Source organism: Lepisma saccharinum, chromosome 1 (genome assembly GCF_977018435.1).
Source record: "Lepisma saccharinum chromosome 1, izLepSacc3.1, whole genome shotgun sequence".
Taxonomy (NCBI): Eukaryota; Metazoa; Arthropoda; class Insecta; order Zygentoma; family Lepismatidae; genus Lepisma; species Lepisma saccharinum.
The window spans coordinates 99,892,928-99,912,254 of record NC_139229.1 but is presented as its reverse complement, the minus strand read 5'-3'; the positions used below and the strand labels follow the sequence as shown (position 1 = coordinate 99,912,254).

The window sequence follows — 19,327 nt, the reverse complement described above, 5'->3', positions numbered from 1 at the left end:
GAATTACAAAAAAAAGGTATTTTTTTCTTCTAGACTACAAAACTGGACTTACTTTTTTGAAAGAATTTAAAATGTAATGACAAATTACATGAATTACAAAAAAACTGGTATTTATCTTCTAAACTACAAAACTGGACTTATTTTTTTAAATAATTTAAAATATAATGACAATTCACATGATTACAAAAGAAACTGGTATTGTTGTGAAACATACCTTTCTACGAACGTTGACTCCTGTTCTGCTCAGCAAATTTTGTTATTATATTTCATTGAAGCCCTGTATGTTTGAAATGTATTCTATCTCTATTAATAATAATAATAATAATAGTAATCTCTAAAACTCCGTAGTAGGTATGTGTTAACATACGTACATTGAAATTGAACCATATAAAAATTGCTTTCATAGCATGATGAAATTGCAATAACCAAAAGGATCTTGGGCCTTTTTTTTATGCACACCTGTATTTGTAAAAATACCAGATGGTGTTCCGGTATGGACTGCTCCTACTAATATATCACATGACATAGGTATCAAGGGATGTTGCATTCCTAAATTATTTTCATTGTTAGATTAGGCTGACCAGGTGTAAGGCTGTTGGCATTAAAATTACAGTAAATACTTCCAACACCTGATCATGTGGTTTGTGGTCTTCAGCACACATGAGATGGAAAATCCACTCGACAATTCGAGATTCAAACTGTGTGCTGTGAACTGGGTGTCTTGTCATCCCAAGTTTGCAGTTCTTTAAAATGTGGAAACCCAACAAATTGTTCATATTCAGGCTAGGGATGGCCAGATCCAGATCCTGGTGGGTCCGAAATCCGGATCCTAAATTTTTTCTGATCCGAATTTGGATCAGTTTTGCCATTACACATGCGCTTCTTTGGAAAGTAAGAATGTGTTTATAACATATTGTTACCTGCTAATATATATATATGTGTGTGTGTGTGTGCGCGGGCGCATGCGCGATTTGTAATTAACCCTCCAGTACTCGCGCGGTGACCATTGTCACCCAGCCCCTTTGGTTTCTTTACCGCCAAGCAGTGCGGTGGAGGGGAGTGGGAGGGGCTTCAGTACCTTTCGCCTACATTCCCAGCTACCTGACAAGTGTGAGTTTTTACGCTGTAGTGAAGAGTGGTCCGTGTTATTGCGCTTGAAAGTCAGTTGGGTGACACTTGTCCCCCGCACGATTAACGGCGTTATGAATGCACCAAAGCGTCCGCGACTGTGTAATGACTCTCTTATTTTGGACGTATTGCTTCGTGAGAGTTCTGATGAGGACGATGTTGTGGAGAATAATAGTGACGATGGTGAAGAGGACCATTTAGATGTCCAGGACGATCTTTCTGAAGAAGCAGATGAGCCGCAAAACGACCAAGTGGAAAATGCCAAAAATGACCTAGCACCGAATGCGGAAGAAGAATCCAGTCAAGAAGATGACATCCCATTTGGAAATTTATACATGGTAAGAGACAAGTTTTGAAATGTAATGATGTGGGAAAACTATCCTCCTCAGCCCAAAAAATGTACGAACCAGAGCTGACATTATTTTGCGGCTCCCAGGACCAACTGAACAGGGTAGGGAAGCACGCAGTGCACTTGATTTCTTTGTACTTTTTATGGACGAAAATGTTATTAGAACTATAGTTACATCTACCAATATTTATATTGACCATATAAAAGAGCATTTTAGCAGAGACAGGGACGCCAAACACACGAATGTTATTGAAATTCGTGCTTTCATAGGCATTTTGCTACTGACCGGCTGTTTGGGCAGCAACAGGAAAAAAACTAAGCAGGTGTGGGAAAACTCTACAGTAACTGGTGTGGAAGTCTGTTATCTTGCCATGAGTGAATAGATTTCATTTTCTCATGCGATGTCTTCGTTTTGATGACATCAGAGACCGTTAGCAGCGAAGAGAAATTGATCGGCTTGCGCCTATCAGAGAAGTCCTAGAACTTGTGCAAAACTTTAAATGATATTTTACTCCCGAGTGAGTACTGCACTGTGGATGAGCAATTAGTTGCATTTCGTGGCAAATGTCCTTTTAAAATGTACATGCCAAAAAAACTGGCAAGGTGTGAAGATATATGCCCTTGTGTGTGCCAGATCAATATATGCCATGAACTTAGAGGTTTACGCTGGAACACAGCCAAATGGACCTTACAAACTATCAAACTCATCGGAAGAAGTAACTCTTCGAATGGTGGAGCCAATCGTAAATACTAACCGCAACATCACAACCGACAACTGGTTTACGTCGATTCCACTGGCAGAAAAACTATTGGAAGGAAAAAAACTCACTTTGGTCGGAACTGTAAGATATAATAGGATTGGGGTTCCTCAAGAACTAAAAGAAAGTCGTGATAGGCAAGTTACCTCATCTCTCTTTGCATTTCAGAAGAATAAGACTCTTGTATCTTACTGTATCAACCATGCATCATGATAATACAATTGATGCCGAAACCGGTGATAAACAGAAACCCGAAATTATTACGTTTTATAACAAAACAAAGGTCGGTGTAGATGTCCTTGACCAGATGTGTTCGAAATACAATGAATCTCGCAAAACAAAACGTTGGCCAATGGTTGTATTCTTCTCACTGGTGAAGATATCAGGGATCAACGCCTCAATCATTTACAAGTTCAACACTGCTGCAGCTAAACCACCTGCAAGACGAGAATTCCTTCGAAGTTTGGCGTTGGAACTTATAAAACCTCTGATTGAAAGTCTAATCCAGCTTCCTTTCATCCCTGTGCATCTGAAGAGAAGAGGAAAGGCCCTTCTTGGAATCGAAGAAACTCCACAGCCTGAGTGCAGACAACAAGGTAACAGTAGAGGTCGCTGCTATCTGTGTGGGAGGGAGAGAGACAAAACGACCACAAAACCTTGTGAAAAATGTGGACGTCATATCTGTAGTGATCATTCATCAATTGTTTGTACTGAATACTTGGAATAGGACTAAGGCAATACAGCCATTGCAACTGTAAAATATTGCTGACTTCTTAGTATTCTTATGTACAAATGTATTTCTGTAGTTTAACATACATTTAATTCTTGATATCCAAAAAGTGCAACAAAATAAGGACAATGTAGGTCTACTTATTACGTTGAAATTTTCAATCTACAACATGTGTAAAAAAATATATTACAAGTAACAAACATTGTTGTGACTATATTCTTTCTATATGTAAAATGCAGAGTACGCTTGAACGATTTTTTTTGCCATGTATTGAAGGCCAAAATATGTTCACATATATTTTTATGGATTCTCAATAAAGCTGTCTTTCAGATGAGCAAAGAGATTTGCAATGTTACCCTGCATTAAAAAAAGTTATGGTAGCCTAAAGTTTAAGATATTTTTTCCGTGCAAAATTTTATAAAAGAACTATTTCGAATTATTTTTTGTGCAACAAATGTTTGACACAAAAATAATTCAAAAAATACTTTAAATGTAGCTAGAATATATTGTAAATATAAAAAAACAAAAAAATACACCATACTATAATTACTCTTTTCGCAATAAAAAAAATACCTTATGGGTGACAACTGTCACCCGCGCGAGTATCCGTGTTACGGGATGCCACGCGAGTACTCCAGGGTTAATTAATACACTTACAAGGGAGGTCTAAATCTCCCCCTCCGATTTCCATGAAACTTGGCAGGTGTATAGAGGCCCCCCCCCTCAAATGTCAAGATGATGAGAAATTGAAGTGGGATCTGACCCCGAATCCACGTAAATATGGCATAGGAAGAAACAGGGGGCATAGGGCCTCTCTATACACCTGCCAAATTTCATGGAAATCGGAGGGGGACACAGGGGTCAGATGATCCCCACGTCAATTTGTCCTCATCTTGGCATTTGAGGCAGGTTTTGCCCCCGAAAACAGTTTTTTAGCCGAAACAAAAAAAAAAACACGTATTTCTTCCTTTGGGCCCCACTATACACCTGCCAAGTTTCATGGAAATCGGAGGGGGACACATAGGTCAAATGCCCACTTAAATTTGTCCTCATCTTGACATTTGAGGTGGTTTGCCCCCTAAAACAGTTTTTTAGCTAAAAAAAAAAAAAAAAAAAAAAAAAAACATTTCTTCCATTGGGCCCCACTAAACACCTGCCAAGTTTCATGGAAATTGGAGGGGGACACTTAGATAACTTCCCTTGTTAGTCTTACACTTTGTAATTATATAGCACTGCATATATTATGTTTCATTTTTATTTGTAAAACTAACTGTAGAACAATTGTATAATTTTTGTATAACATTCCTATCTTGTTATATGTGTTAAAGGTTTCATCCTGGAATGGAATGTCTCACGTTTGTGTGTTTTCATTTCCAATACATTCGAATGAATACATATTCGTTTCAATGGCATGTACAAAATCACCTCTGACATTTTATGTTAAACAAGTAAGATTATTTTGTGCAAGAGTGTGTTAGCCGATGCGTAGCAAAGTATTTTAGGAACAACACTTGAAAAAAATGCTTGTAGGACTAACTAATGAAAAATTTGTTGGTAATCTAATATCATAATACCTTTTAAGGTGTGGTAATATTATAATGGGATTGAGGTACGAAACTCTCGGATCCGGATCCAGATCCGTAACTTTTGGATCCAGATCCGTTTGGCCATCCCTAATTCAGGCCTAAGCAATCGTAAGGGTTCAAAATTGTCACAGCAGTCTTGTCAGGTATAGGCACGGAACAAAGGAAGTCTTCTCGAATGCAGCTGGATCGTGAAACAATTAATGCACAGTGAAAACCCTTCTGTTCCCAACATATCTAATGTTTCGTCTCCCAATATGATCAAATGCTTTACTCATTTATCTCCAGTGACATGCCCAAGGGAGGTTAGGTGGGGTCATAACGCCATCTGACCAAGTATTCGTTAAAAAAGGAACTCCAAAGTCAGGAAAAGATGACAAAATGAGAACTGACCACCAAAAATAGTATGCATTACCCCTCTCCCTTCCAAAAATCCTGGGCATGCCACTCTTTATCGGAGTCATTTTTTAAAATCAACTCTTCAGAAGTTTTTATTTTGTATTGGAGACTTAAGATGCATTCTTGCTGCAGGTTTGGATATTACCCTTTAGGGTGTTGTCACCTGCCTTCTCACCTAACCTTAACAAAGCCCTAATTTTCCATACTCAAGACTTAGGAAGGTTTCAGACTGAAGGGACACGCGATACATGTAGTTTGGAATGAGCCAATCAACAGCAACGTTTCACATTGGAGCGATACGAAAGGTCGCACAAACCTTCATTCGACTTGTGAATTTTTCAGGTGACATGATGTGAAATCTCCCTTAGTAGGCCACTGTCGTCTGTCTGTTGACTGCAGAAGTAAATATATCTTCTCAACCGGTGGGAATGCCCCTCGGTTTTCTTCTCTCTCCTTTCTTTTTTGTGCTTCTTCATTATACAGGCAATATCTTACGATTTGACATACACAAGGCATGTACTATGTATACATTTTAGCGGAAAGTCAGTCTTAAGTTAAGGGTGGCTCAGTTTGGAGAGCAATGGCACGGTATTCCAGTCTTGATTCAGGTCCTGGTAGAGCCTTCAATTTCCACTAAGATGTCTACATATCAAACATCTTCTTGCTTTCTCTTCTCGACATTTATAAAATTTCAGCTGTCTCTTTATGGTAGTTAAGTGTTTTTGAGTGTGTGTGGAACCCAGTAGGCTTAAACTAGTATTTTTTGTCATTAAATTATCGGACTACATACCTGAAATTTGGTCCAGGCACAACTATATCATCATTCAAAACTTTGATTTTCAGTTGATCTATGCAGCTTATTTCTATTTTAAATAAACCGCTCCAATACCCGGTACTGCTGAAATATTTACTTTAGAGAGAGAGAGTAACCTCTTCGGCCCTCAACCTGAACTAGCACTCAGAGGCTCCGGAAGTGACCGGAGCATGGTGCTGATCACATCACCTCCATAATGTTAGATCCCCTAAATGTGCCTTCACGGCACTGTGCTATATACATGAGGAACTTTACCTTACCTTTGGTTTCATAAGTTTTCAGTCCTAGTTTGATTTTCTTTGCTGTTGTGGAACGTTGTGTTGGCTTTAGTTTCCTGGGGCAGCAATTTTTCCATGGCTTTTTTTTGCTCATGTAGCACTTTTCAGATTCCTTAATATCTCAAAAACCATAAGGGCTAGAGACCTGAAACAAAATTAATTTTGTAGCTAATGAAGTATACTTTCTATGATAATCATGTGTGTTTTGCTTAAAATTGCATCCTAAGTATGAAAATTATTGTGGATATTTGGGTAACAAAAGTTAAAAAAATTGGATTTTTAAGTGATTTTTTTTCAATCAAGGAATTTAGTCTAAGGCTTGATTTTTTTTTCATGTGTAGACCTGCCTGCAGGGTGTCTGTAAATAAAATATCAGTGCTTCGAAATGCAACCCTTTTTTACAGCAAGTGCTCAAAAATGGACCGTTCATTGAATTTTGACAGTTTTCGGGGTTAAATATCTCAGATGGGTCCTCTTGAAGAATTCTGAAATTTGGCACAAAGGAAGCCCTGCATGAACCTAACTCACAGTAAAATTCTCAACTTTTAGATTCAACTAGTTTTTGTCAATGACGTTGCAAAGTAAGGTTTAAACTACATCCCATACTTAGAATAATTAAGTCTTTTGGGTTAAATAATGACTCAGAAAATATAGTAGCATAAGGTTTTAATATTTGACTTAATTGAAAATCTGCGTAATCTCATTGCAAAAGGTTTGATTTATTAGGTACCTACGATCAGTTGGTATTGTTGGCTCTAAAACTGAGATTCCCCCACATTTTTTAAATGTAGCAGTTCATGCAACTTAAGATAGGCAATGGCATGCCCAAGAATTTCGGAAGGAAGGGGGTTACATATACCTTTTTAGTATACAGCCCTGTTTTTGCCACGTAATCCTGCCTTTGATGTAATTGTTTATGGAATACTAGGCCAAAGTTATTGGGTTATGACCCCCAGCAACCTATCCTTGGGCTCTCCCACTGAAAGTATGGTATTTATTTTGGAGGGTCAAAGCTGGTAGAATATATTATTTTTTTTGTTCCCTTTATTTTCCAACGGGTCCCCCCCCCCCCCCTCCGTCAAGAAAAGACATTTGTTGAAGTAGATGTGAGGCATGCACAGCAGAAGATTCAGACATGTTTTGATAGGATGTGAGGCGAGCCTGGAATTTATCTGTGCATGGACAATCTCTGTTGTCATTCTTTCTATAGAATTTTTAACTATAGAGGACTGTCATGAATACACTTTTGGTAAGGTTACCAAAGACTTGATTAATCTTAACGAACTCTGTGAAAATGATAACACTTCTTAGGTCAAGACTACAGGTGGATGGCTTAGAAACAATATGCAAATACCATTGAAAAAAGTTTTTATATGGTAAATTATGTTGTGATCTTCAGAAGTACCACTTAAAGAAAAGTAAAGTAAGGGAATTATTGAAATCAATTTGCATCATATGGCAAGGCAAAAAAATGTCTAAGCCCCACGACAGGTTAAGTTTGCAGCAATTTTTCACATATATAAACCCCGAACGTGCATGCAGAATATAGTTCCGCTGGAATACTGTGGATTTTCTCACTGTATGTGATTGAACTGTTCGGTGGTTGAGGCAAGACTGGCACGGAAGTTGCTGAGTGCCTATCTCACGTTGATTAACACAAAACTTGCTGCAAACTTAACCTGTCGCGGTGCTTAGTAAGCCTTATACCAGTTAAATTAATATGCCTGACATGTTAGAGTAAAATTATCATATCTGGAGAAAGTGACTCACTTAAATGCCAGAATGAGAATGATGTTTTTGTGCCAACCCAAGAAAAACTAAAGAAGTGCATGAAGTCCTGTTCTGTTTTTGATGTATCTCCTCTTTCAAAACTGAGGAGGCTGAGTGCAGAAAAACAATAAAGTGTTCTTGCTCTAAAAACTATTCACATCATACAAGGAGTGCAAAGGAAACTGGAAAGTTGATTTTTACAAACTATTAGAAATGGAAGGCAAGTGTGATGATCCTTTGCAAGGCGAGTACAATCATATAATGGAAATTATAAGAAAAATGTAAATTAGCAAAAACTAATGTTGAACAGGTCAGAATCATCAGTTTGATTGCTACAAGAAAAAATATATGTGCTGAACTGGAGGTTTCTGATAATTTGCTTAGGAACTTAGTGAAAAAACAATTAATTCTGCCTGATTTGACAGAGAATAAATAGGAAACTGGAGCGGACAACACCAACTGATCATGGGTACCTAATAAATCAAATCTTAGGCTGTTTTATTTACTACCATGGTAATCAACATGCAACAGAAATGTTTTAGTCAAACTACACTAAAAACAAAACATATTCTAATGCACTTCATTATTCATTAATATTTAATGGATCTGTTTCTCACAACAGAATAAGACCACAATATTTTTAATAGTCATGGCTGCATCCATGAGTTGGTTTAGTCAACCTATCCAGCCTGTCTGAATTCTGCAGTGCATGTGCCTTAAGCTTTCCTACAGATTTTCAGTGTTTTCTTGAACTTTGAGAGACTTTGATGCGACATTTTTTGCTTCTCATAAAATAAAACATTATACTTTGGTTTACATGTGCCTCCCTCCAAGAATCCAATGCTTAACTGCTGTCCCACTCAATCCTGTGTAAAATGTTTATAACTTAATCCTTGTACTTAATTAGCAAACTGACAGATTCACCAATTAAAAATATCTAAGCTTAGATTACTTTCATACATTCCTTTTCTACTGACAGTGTGATCAACCCTGAGTAACCCCACTGCAAGAGGGTAAATGTGCAGCTTATTTTTCCACCAGAAGCTGTTGTATGCTTTGCAATAAAGAAACAGCAACAAGTAAAATGGTTGCCAATGAAACGACTCTTACCAACAAAGATTAGAATGCTCATAATAATCAGTATCGCAACCATGGTAAACATTGGATATTGCAAGATGCCCTACAAAGACTTTTGGTGCCCTATAGACTAAAATTTGGAAGTAAATCTCCCACACTTGTAACTGCTCTGTAAAGCCCATAAATATGCTACATCAAATTTTGAGTATGTAATGCTCCTATATGCTTATGCCAATAGTTATGCGAGGTCAAGTGTATTCTTAATTTTAATGGAAATAATGATATGTTTTCAGTAATTACAATTGTTGGGTTATTAAACAAAAAGTGCACACTCAAACAACAGACTTAATTTATTCCAAAATTGATACTGTTAATTTAAAAATGTAAGTTGGTTTCATCTGGTTATTGCCACACGACTATTTGAAATTAGCAATCACAAAATGAAAGAATTCTTGGTTTTGCAGCTAAGTAGGTAGTTTTTTAAAAAAATAGTCAATGCTTCCATTTGCCAGACTGTGGTTTCCAAGGAAGTTCAATATTTTCTAGATTGTTTTGCCTGCAGTTGCCACTTAACATTTGATCTCCTTGCACTTGAATCGAGTAATCATGAACAATCTTCTCTGTGGGGGCAAGAACTTTAGTGAATCAGTTGCTTCACCTGCCTATGGGAGTGAGCTTTAAAATAAGATCAAGCTCAGTAAGTGGTCTGTTTTTGGCCCTTGTGAAACACTGTAGCGAAAATTTCCCCAACACTAGAGAAGATAGAAATGAACAGCAAAACTTCCAAGTAGTGTGACAGTTCCCACATCAGCACAAAAGTGCAAAAAAAATGCTTTATCAACTCCAATCAAATAAAAATAGTGAAATATGTTCTGGGTGGGTTCTTGACTTCTAGTAGTAGTTTTGTGGTTAGTCATCCTGTTGTGAAAGTCTGCATTTTTTTAAATTAACAATATTTGTAATAAATTGAAAGTGCCATAAATTTTAGTTTTTTCATCTTTATATTAAGTTGAATTGAGGTATAGGCTATTTAAATTTTCATTTTGGCAACTGGGTTTTATACATTAGGATCCACATGGCACCTAAAGGTCAGAGCCTAGTTTTGACCATTGTTATCCAGCATTCTAAACTCCTTCCTCACCCTCTCATGCACTGTGTAAAAGTAACTTCATTCATAAAGCAAGCCTACGGTTTAATGTCCCATTTGTATTTTCCTTATGGAGGTCATTTCCTGCTTCTACATGCTTACGCTTATGTCTTGGTTCTTGCCATTATAAATATGTTCTTAAGTGCTTCAGTGTTGCCATTTATGAATTGTAGTAAGTTGGGTTTGTCTAATTACTTCCACAAGTCCTTTCAGCTTCTGCATGTTGCAGTGTTTACGTGCAGTAAAAATGAGTTACTGTGGCAACTTTGAAGCTGCATTCAGACTTGTGCATATGCTTTTGCTCCCACACATCCAACATAGCATGCATGTAACTTTTGTTTCATTTATTCTACATGTGCTAGATATCTGTGCGGCGAATGGCAGCTGCTGCTGCCGAAGCAAAGAGAGAAAAAAAGTGTAATGTGCATTTTCACAACCCATTTCATGTTTCAATGAAGAAAGGAGATTGTTTATGAAGAATGAATTTAACTATATTATACAAATGTAGGGGGGGGGGGGGCTGGATAGCCAAGTGGTTGGTGTGACTGGTCCTGGGTTAGATTCTCATTGGGTGCCAGTGGACATTGACCCAGCAGCTTGGGGACAAGTTGGAAGCTACATGAAAAGTAGTAGCAGGCTTCAGTCACGAAAGCCAGAAAACATTGGTGATGAGATCCGATATGCTGACCACGAATCATCCAATGAAAAGCTACTCCGGCAGGTCCCGTCTCTTTAAGGGCTGTTGTGCCACAGAGTTTAGTTTTAGTTTGTACAAATTTATACATTGTAGATTAACATTTGTCGTTGATAAAGTTAAGTGTCCCATGAATCAATTTTCCATGGGGCATAAATATTTGAGAACTATATTTCTATTGCAGTTTCAAGACATTGTGTTATCAGGCATTTATATCTAGCCTTCTCAGTCGCAAATGCTGATTAGTATGCATGTCACAGACTCTAGAGTTAAGTGGCTAATTCAGTTAACCCAGTTGTCTCAATTAGGTTTGAGAACACTTGAATTCGTGTTGCACATGTACCCAATGAAGTGCATTTTCAGTGCATCATGTATAACTGGCTACTATCTTCAGCTGTATTAATTTCTTGATGTTCCATATACTATTAAGTTTAAAAAGGAACATGATTACTTCAAATGCAAGTGGCAGAATTTTTAGGATTTTACTCTATTACAGCAAAATGCAGATTTTTGTGAAGACCCTCACGGGGAAGACCATCACTTTGGAAGTGGAACCATCTGACACCATTGAAAATGTGAAGGCAAAGATTCAAGATAAGGAAGGTATTCCACCAGATCAGCAGAGATTGATATTTGCAGGAAAGCAATTGGAGGATGGCCGTACTCTTTCTGACTACAATATACAGAAAGGTGAGTTTTATTAGATACAAGTCTTGTATGCATAAGTATTATCTTGTGTGTTAGACAGGTTCAGTGTGGGCAATCTTAAGGTAACTTAAAACTTTTCAGCCCATAAGCTTACACAGGGTTCATTAAGAAAATGATTGTGTATCATGAAATCAGAATAATGAACATGCCATTATAATTTTTTGCACTGTTGCTAGCCGAATTTTTAAATCTACAGCAATATGATTGGTTTGCTTTATTTTACTTCACTTTTTGTGTCACTTTAGGCTAATTTACGAAGATGGAGATGAGTGATGATATGATGAAATTGATGAATTGATTCTGACCAACATCCATCCCCAAGTCAGGATTCGAACCTGGGGCCCCTGGCATCACAGTCAGATGTACTTACCACTACGTCACGGGGGCCGGCTACAGCTGTGTAAGAATGTATTGCATAGCTACTGTATTTATGCTATTACCAGTACAGCTTTCTTTAGGAAGGTCACTCTTGTGCAAGAACTAAATATTTTAAGGTAGTTTTAATGTGTAGTTGACAAACCTCTGTGGTGGAGGCTAGCACAGCATGCTACAATGTTAGGGATCCCAGGTTTTTAATCCTGGTATGGGTGTTCTTTGTGAATGTCCCTTCATTAATTTTATCATATCATCACTGTTCCTCATTATTGTAATTAGCCAAAAGTGGCAGAATAAGCGGCACTAAATAACAAAAATCAAATCAAGCTGTGCACCTTTTAGTTGGATTCGTGACTTTCTTAGCCTGTATTTGCGAAAATAAATTAAACTGGCTCCTGAGAAAGTGGTGCTGGTGCCTGTATTATTTTTTGTTTTGTCTACCCTTGAATAGAAATTTTAGTTCTGAAAGAGGTATTCAAGCTTATAATCTGATCTGAAGTGTGGCAAAGTTTCAGTGTGCACTTCTTCAGTGGACTCGATGGTTTGTGTTTCCTAGAAGGTGCAGGAAGGCAAAACTGACAAATGTCACAAATGAGATTTGCTTCATTGTGAGTTTAGTTCTTTTCAATCTCTTTGCCTAGCACTTGTGGTTGCTTTGAAAATGGTTAGGGAACTTCAGGTGTATACATTTATTTATTTAATAATGCTTGACAAATGGGATTGACTAAAGAAGTTAGATGTCTACTCTACCTGCCCTTTTTACCCCTGTTGTTGAATATCTGGAGAAGTTGTTTACTTCTAAAGGAACTAGATCCAATGTTCCCAGTAACTATTATCTTTATGTAGATTAATTGTAATGGCAATGAATCACATTAGATGAAGCCAATGACAAGCTTGCCAGACGTAAGATTCAATCCTGGATGCTTCAGAGGTGACTTATTGGCAATGTTCCCCAACATGAAATTTACTACCATTACTTACCAAATGGGGATCTTTTTCTGTCTATTATAATAATAATAATAATAATAATAAATTTTCTTTATTCAGCGGGCGAGGTTCAGCCAAGGGCTGCTCTGCCACCTAACCCTTGTCAATATGATAATACATATGTGATTATTATAAGCTTATGGAGCAGTAAGCTAAACGTAAAAAATAATAATAATAATAATACAAATAAAAAATAAAATAAAAATTAAGAAAGAAAAAATACATAGGAATTAGTTGCATACAAAAAAAGTGTAACTATGCACCAGAGTATATGACAAGTCCAGTTTATGTTTACATAGGCTAATTGGAAATGGTCTTGCAGTAAGATAGGATCCAAACCACTAGGAATGTGCACCTCCAAAAGTTATCAAACTGATTTCTTCTAAGCTTGATTCTCGGTCAAAATAAAATTGTTTTCGGAAGTGAACAGGAATTTGATGATAAAATGTTTATTCACATTCATGGAAAATGATGCTTTTCAAGAAATGCCATTTCAAGAGTTATTTCAATGGTAGTAAGCCATCAGATACTACATGAATGGAGCAGAAAGGGGAAGCATAGTAACCCCTAGGGAGTAGATTTTTAGGTGCTAATTTTTTTATTATTCTACAACAGCAGGAATAGGTCTAATATTGTTATTCAAAATGACACTGACTCACACTTTAGTGTTCATTTTTTGTGTGTTCTCTTCGTAACACTGTAGGAGGTAGTGTTTACGTAAACACTTAGAACATCCTTCATTTGAACATATTGGGTTGGGGCTCCTTCCTATTTGCACTTGTTGTGCACACACATGTAAAGCTTGTTTCTTGACAAATGCTGAGTGACTGCAGAACATTGTTCTACATGAATTGCCTTGCAACATGGTTGAATAAAACATCATCAGTAGTGACAGGAATGTGGTGAAGTCCCGAATAGGATAATAGGCCTAATTTACCACAGATTTTGTCTATTTATGCATTAACTCCCAAAAAAAATATGCAGTCCACCAACCAATCAAAGCTTGCACGCTTCGGAAGCACTCTTGGAATCCCGAATAGAAAAGGCAATTACTGCACATTTTGTCTGGAATGTCAAAAATGCGGAAGTTTTTGTTCATTCATAGAAATGAGCTAAAGGTAAAATTATGCATTTTTTATGTAAAATAAGATTTTTGCAGATTACATTGCAGCTGTATGGTTGGCACTCCTGCAGAGAATGGCTAACTTCTGAAGCAACGAAAATATGTTTTTACCTCTCCTCCCTAGTAATAACATTCCTTGTATGACCAAATACTTCGTTGGAATCCAACAAACTTTTTTTTCTTTACAAATTACTACACTTCATATTTAATAAATTTGAATGCCATTCTAGAACCAAAAAAAATTAAATAAGCTACAGGCGGTTTGAAATTGATACTACAAAGACTGGCTTGCGTGCTAACATTGTATTAACTATTCTGTAACATCGCTCGAAACAAATCTCTTTTGTAATGTTGACTGTTGTGAAAGCAGACATATATCGCGGGAATGTTAAATTATGGAGAAGAAAAACTCCACCAGGAACCTAACCTAGTATGGTACAGCCTGTTTTCAAGTGCTCTGCACTGCAGAGTTGTTGTTCGACTCACCCTAGTTTCTCTAAATTCTTAATTAATTCTACCTTATCTTCAACAGAATCCACCTTGCACTTGGTGCTTCGTCTGAGAGGAGGAATGCAGATATTTGTGAAGACCCTCACCGGCAAAACCATCACCTTGGAAGTAGAGCCATCAGACACGATCGAGAATGTGAAAGCCAAAATCCAAGACAAAGAGGGGATTCCACCAGACCAACAGAGACTGATCTTTGCTGGTAAGCAGTTGGAGGATGGCCGCACTCTTTCTGACTACAACATCCAGAAGGAATCGACATTGCACTTGGTGCTTCGTCTGAGAGGAGGAATGCAGATATTTGTGAAGACCCTCACCGGCAAAACCATCACCTTGGAAGTAGAGCCATCAGACACGATCGAGAATGTGAAAGCCAAAATCCAAGACAAGGAGGGGATTCCACCAGACCAACAGAGACTGATCTTTGCTGGTAAGCAGTTGGAGGATGGCCGCACTCTTTCGGACTACAACATCCAGAAGGAATCGACATTGCACTTGGTGCTTCGTCTGAGAGGAGGAATGCAGATATTTGTGAAGACCCTCACCGGCAAAACCATCACCTTGGAAGTAGAGCCATCAGACACGATCGAGAATGTGAAAGCCAAAATCCAAGACAAGGAGGGGATTCCACCAGACCAACAGAGACTGATCTTTGCTGGTAAGCAGTTGGAGGATGGCCGCACCCTTTCTGACTACAACATCCAGAAGGAATCGACATTGCACTTGGTGCTTCGTCTGAGAGGAGGAATGCAGATATTTGTGAAGACCCTCACCGGCAAAACCATCACCTTGGAAGTAGAGCCATCAGACACGATCGAGAATGTGAAAGCCAAAATCCAAGACAAGGAGGGGATTCCACCAGACCAACAGAGACTGATCTTTGCTGGTAAGCAGTTGGAGGATGGCCGCACTCTTTCTGACTACAACATCCAGAAGGAATCGACATTGCACTTGGTGCTTCGTCTGAGAGGAGGAATGCAGATATTTGTGAAGACCCTCACCGGCAAAACCATCACCTTGGAAGTAGAGCCATCAGACACGATCGAGAATGTGAAAGCCAAAATCCAAGACAAGGAGGGGATTCCACCAGACCAACAGAGACTGATCTTTGCTGGTAAGCAGTTGGAGGATGGTCGCACTCTTTCGGACTACAACATCCAGAAGGAATCGACATTGCACTTGGTGCTTCGTCTGAGAGGAGGAATGCAGATATTTGTGAAGACCCTCACCGGCAAAACCATCACCTTGGAAGTAGAGCCATCAGACACGATCGAGAATGTGAAAGCCAAAATCCAAGACAAAGAGGGGATTCCACCAGACCAACAGAGATTAATCTTTGCTGGTAAGCAGTTGGAAGATGGCCGCACTCTTTCTGACTACAACATCCAGAAGGAATCGACATTGCACTTGGTGCTTCGTCTGAGAGGAGGAATGCAGATATTTGTGAAGACCCTCACCGGCAAAACCATCACCTTGGAAGTAGAGCCATCAGACACGATCGAGAATGTGAAAGCCAAAATCCAAGACAAGGAGGGGATTCCACCAGACCAACAGAGACTGATCTTTGCTGGTAAGCAGTTGGAGGATGGCCGCACTCTTTCTGACTACAACATCCAGAAGGAATCGACATTGCACTTGGTGCTTCGTCTGAGAGGAGGAATGCAGATATTTGTGAAGACCCTCACCGGCAAAACCATCACCTTGGAAGTAGAGCCATCAGACACGATCGAGAATGTGAAAGCCAAAATCCAAGACAAGGAGGGGATTCCACCAGACCAACAGAGACTGATCTTTGCTGGTAAGCAGTTGGAGGATGGCCGCACTCTTTCTGACTACAACATCCAGAAGGAATCGACATTGCACTTGGTGCTTCGTCTGAGAGGAGGAATGCAGATATTTGTGAAGACCCTCACCGGCAAAACCATCACCTTGGAAGTAGAGCCATCTGACACGATCGAGAATGTGAAAGCCAAAATCCAAGACAAGGAGGGGATTCCACCAGACCAACAGAGACTGATCTTTGCTGGTAAGCAGTTGGAGGATGGCCGCACTCTTTCAGACTACAACATCCAGAAGGAATCGACATTGCACTTGGTGCTTCGTCTGAGAGGAGGAATGCAGATATTTGTGAAGACCCTCACCGGCAAAACCATCACCTTGGAAGTAGAGCCATCAGACACGATCGAGAATGTGAAAGCCAAAATCCAAGACAAGGAGGGGATTCCACCAGACCAACAGAGACTGATCTTTGCTGGTAAGCAGTTGGAGGATGGCCGCACTCTTTCTGACTACAACATCCAGAAGGAATCGACATTGCACTTGGTGCTTCGTCTGAGAGGAGGAATGCAGATATTTGTGAAGACCCTCACCGGCAAAACCATCACCTTGGAAGTAGAGCCATCAGACACGATCGAGAATGTGAAAGCCAAAATCCAAGACAAGGAGGGGATTCCACCAGACCAACAGAGACTGATCTTTGCTGGTAAGCAGTTGGAGGATGGTCGCACTCTTTCGGACTACAACATCCAGAAGGAATCGACATTGCACTTGGTGCTTCGTCTGAGAGGAGGAATGCAGATATTTGTGAAGACCCTCACCGGCAAAACCATCACCTTGGAAGTAGAGCCATCAGACACGATCGAGAATGTGAAAGCCAAAATCCAAGACAAGGAGGGGATTCCACCAGACCAACAGAGACTGATCTTTGCTGGTAAGCAGTTGGAGGATGGCCGCACTCTTTCTGACTACAACATCCAGAAGGAATCGACATTGCACTTGGTGCTTCGTCTGAGAGGAGGAATGCAGATATTTGTGAAGACCCTCACCGGCAAAACCATCACCTTGGAAGTAGAGCCATCAGACACAATCGAGAATGTGAAAGCCAAAATCCAAGACAAAGAGGGGATTCCACCAGATCAACAGAGACTGATCTTTGCTGGTAAGCAGTTGGAGGATGGCCGCACTCTTTCAGACTACAATATCCAAAAGGAGTCAACCCTTCACCTTGTCCTAAGACTTCGTGGTGGTAATTAATGTTGATGCATTCCATTCACTTTCAAAATTGTAAGTTTTCTTGTAATATTACTTTGAATGTAAACACATTCGTATTAACCTGTTAATTGCAAATATTATATGCATTTGAATTTTGTTATATTCACTTTTACTTCAATTTTTCATACTGTAACTTCAGTTTATGTAGAATCTGAATCCTCATCTGGAATAAACTATTTTTACTGCAATAATTAAAGTGACTAGTTTTTTACTTTGCACACTTGCTATTGTTGGATGTTGGAGTATATGTTTGTAATAAATAGGACTAGTATATGATTATATGTAATTCAAGAATGAAATGTTGGTTGTTTGGCTGCTTTCTTCATGGTTAATACAACATGTATCTGTGCTCAAACGTCAAGTTTATCATGGAATAAAATGTATGTGTGATGCATTAAAGGGGTAAAAGAAATACAATAAACTCAGTTTTGTTAGACAATTTCCTTTCCTTGCCATATTTGATAATTGAAACCTCTGGGACTACAAAAGAATGCCATTTATATTTATAATGACAGTGGCATGAAGTGAAATCTTTGTCATTGCACTTTGTAGTAGTCTATTTTTATATTGGTTAGTTCAGTTTAAAATAACTTGCATGTTAAAAGTATTGAAACAACAAATTTTTATCTTGTGCTTTTATTTTCTGATTGAGTAGAACCTGCAGACACATCAAAAGGAAGAAGCTGTAGATTTTCATTTAAACTTTAATTCTGTTGCTATTGATTTTTTTTGTGTAGAGCAAATACCATGCAAGTAGGGAAGTGGAATGTAAAAATGGAAATAAGTTTTTCATTACTCAATGCGCAATACTAGTAGCAGGATAATTAAGGTAGTGGGTGTCTGCTGTAACTTTCAGAACAGTGTATAACAGATCTGAATATCTGTGGTGACACTTTAGGAAAAGACTTGTTCATTTTGGGTCCAGTCTCATCTGTAGAAAAACAAGTCTCTGTTGCTAACTTGTTTGAACCTCTAATGCCATACTCGGACAGCAGCTTTTCCAGTAAAACCTCATGAGGACTCCTGGTCTAGCAATTTTCCCAGTAAAGCCAGTATCGGATTGTTCTGGGCTCAGTCTTCACATCCAGCTTCCTTACTGCCAGATCGTGTGAGCTTTCTTCCAGTCTTAAGTTCCAGACAGAAATAGAAACTCGTTTAAATCTATCCTTAAGTCCAGTTAACTACCAATCAGCATTGAAGAGCACACTTGCCAACTGAAAACAGGAAAAAGAACAGCAACAGATGTTTGACTATTTCAAGACAGAATTTTTTTTACATGAGCAATAAAACTGTTAATATAATAAAGTAGAGCTTTTTTAGAATTTTAATGATTATGACTTGACACTTGTTTCAGGTGAATATTTGTTCCAATGTATTGCAAAAATGTGGCTGAATAATAATGCTTTCTTGCAAGAACAAGAAAATAACTAATTCCATTCTAGTTATTAAAATCTTATTAATTTCAAACAATAACTAAGCCCCGTGCCAGGTTAAGTTTGCTGCAACATTTAACACATGTAGACTCAAACGTGCACGCAGAATATAGTTCCGCTGCAATACTGCAGATTTTCTCACTGCCTGTGACATGAAAAGCTCGAGGGTTGAGGCAAGATTGGCACAGGAGATGCTGAGTGCCGTTCTCACGTGAATTAATACATAAAACTTGCTGCAAACTTAACCTGTCGCGAGGCTTAGTTACCTTTAGTGAAAGAAGTAACTCATTAGTAAAAGTCCAAACACTATTATAAACAAGAAAAATTACATAATTTTAGAAAATTTAATCATGGCAATGTGTGTGTTCAGCTCCTGCATAGCCTCAATCAGGATTCTTAACAAATTTTAGTGGAAG

At 38.5% G+C, this 19,327-nt stretch overlaps 1 protein-coding gene across 4 annotated transcripts in view; it reads left to right on the top strand.

Moving 5' to 3' along the window:
- Positions 1-17,727, top strand: part of LOC145998754 (polyubiquitin-C) — a 32,515-nt gene extending 14,788 nt beyond the window's left edge. For 3 of the 4 annotated variants that reach the window (XM_083135328.1, XM_083135310.1, XM_083135320.1), the window contains exons 2-3: positions 11,224-11,417; positions 14,453-17,727. In XM_083135328.1, coding sequence (XP_082991454.1) covers positions 11,228-11,417; positions 14,453-17,460 — 3,198 coding nt within the window. In that variant the 5' untranslated portion in view covers positions 11,224-11,227 and the 3' untranslated portion in view covers positions 17,461-17,727. Of the gene's footprint in view, positions 1-9,075; positions 9,092-11,223; positions 11,418-14,452 lie in introns of those variants that run through there. The other variant, XM_083135338.1, reaches the window with a different exon arrangement.
- Positions 17,728-19,327: the final 1,600 nt, after the last annotated feature.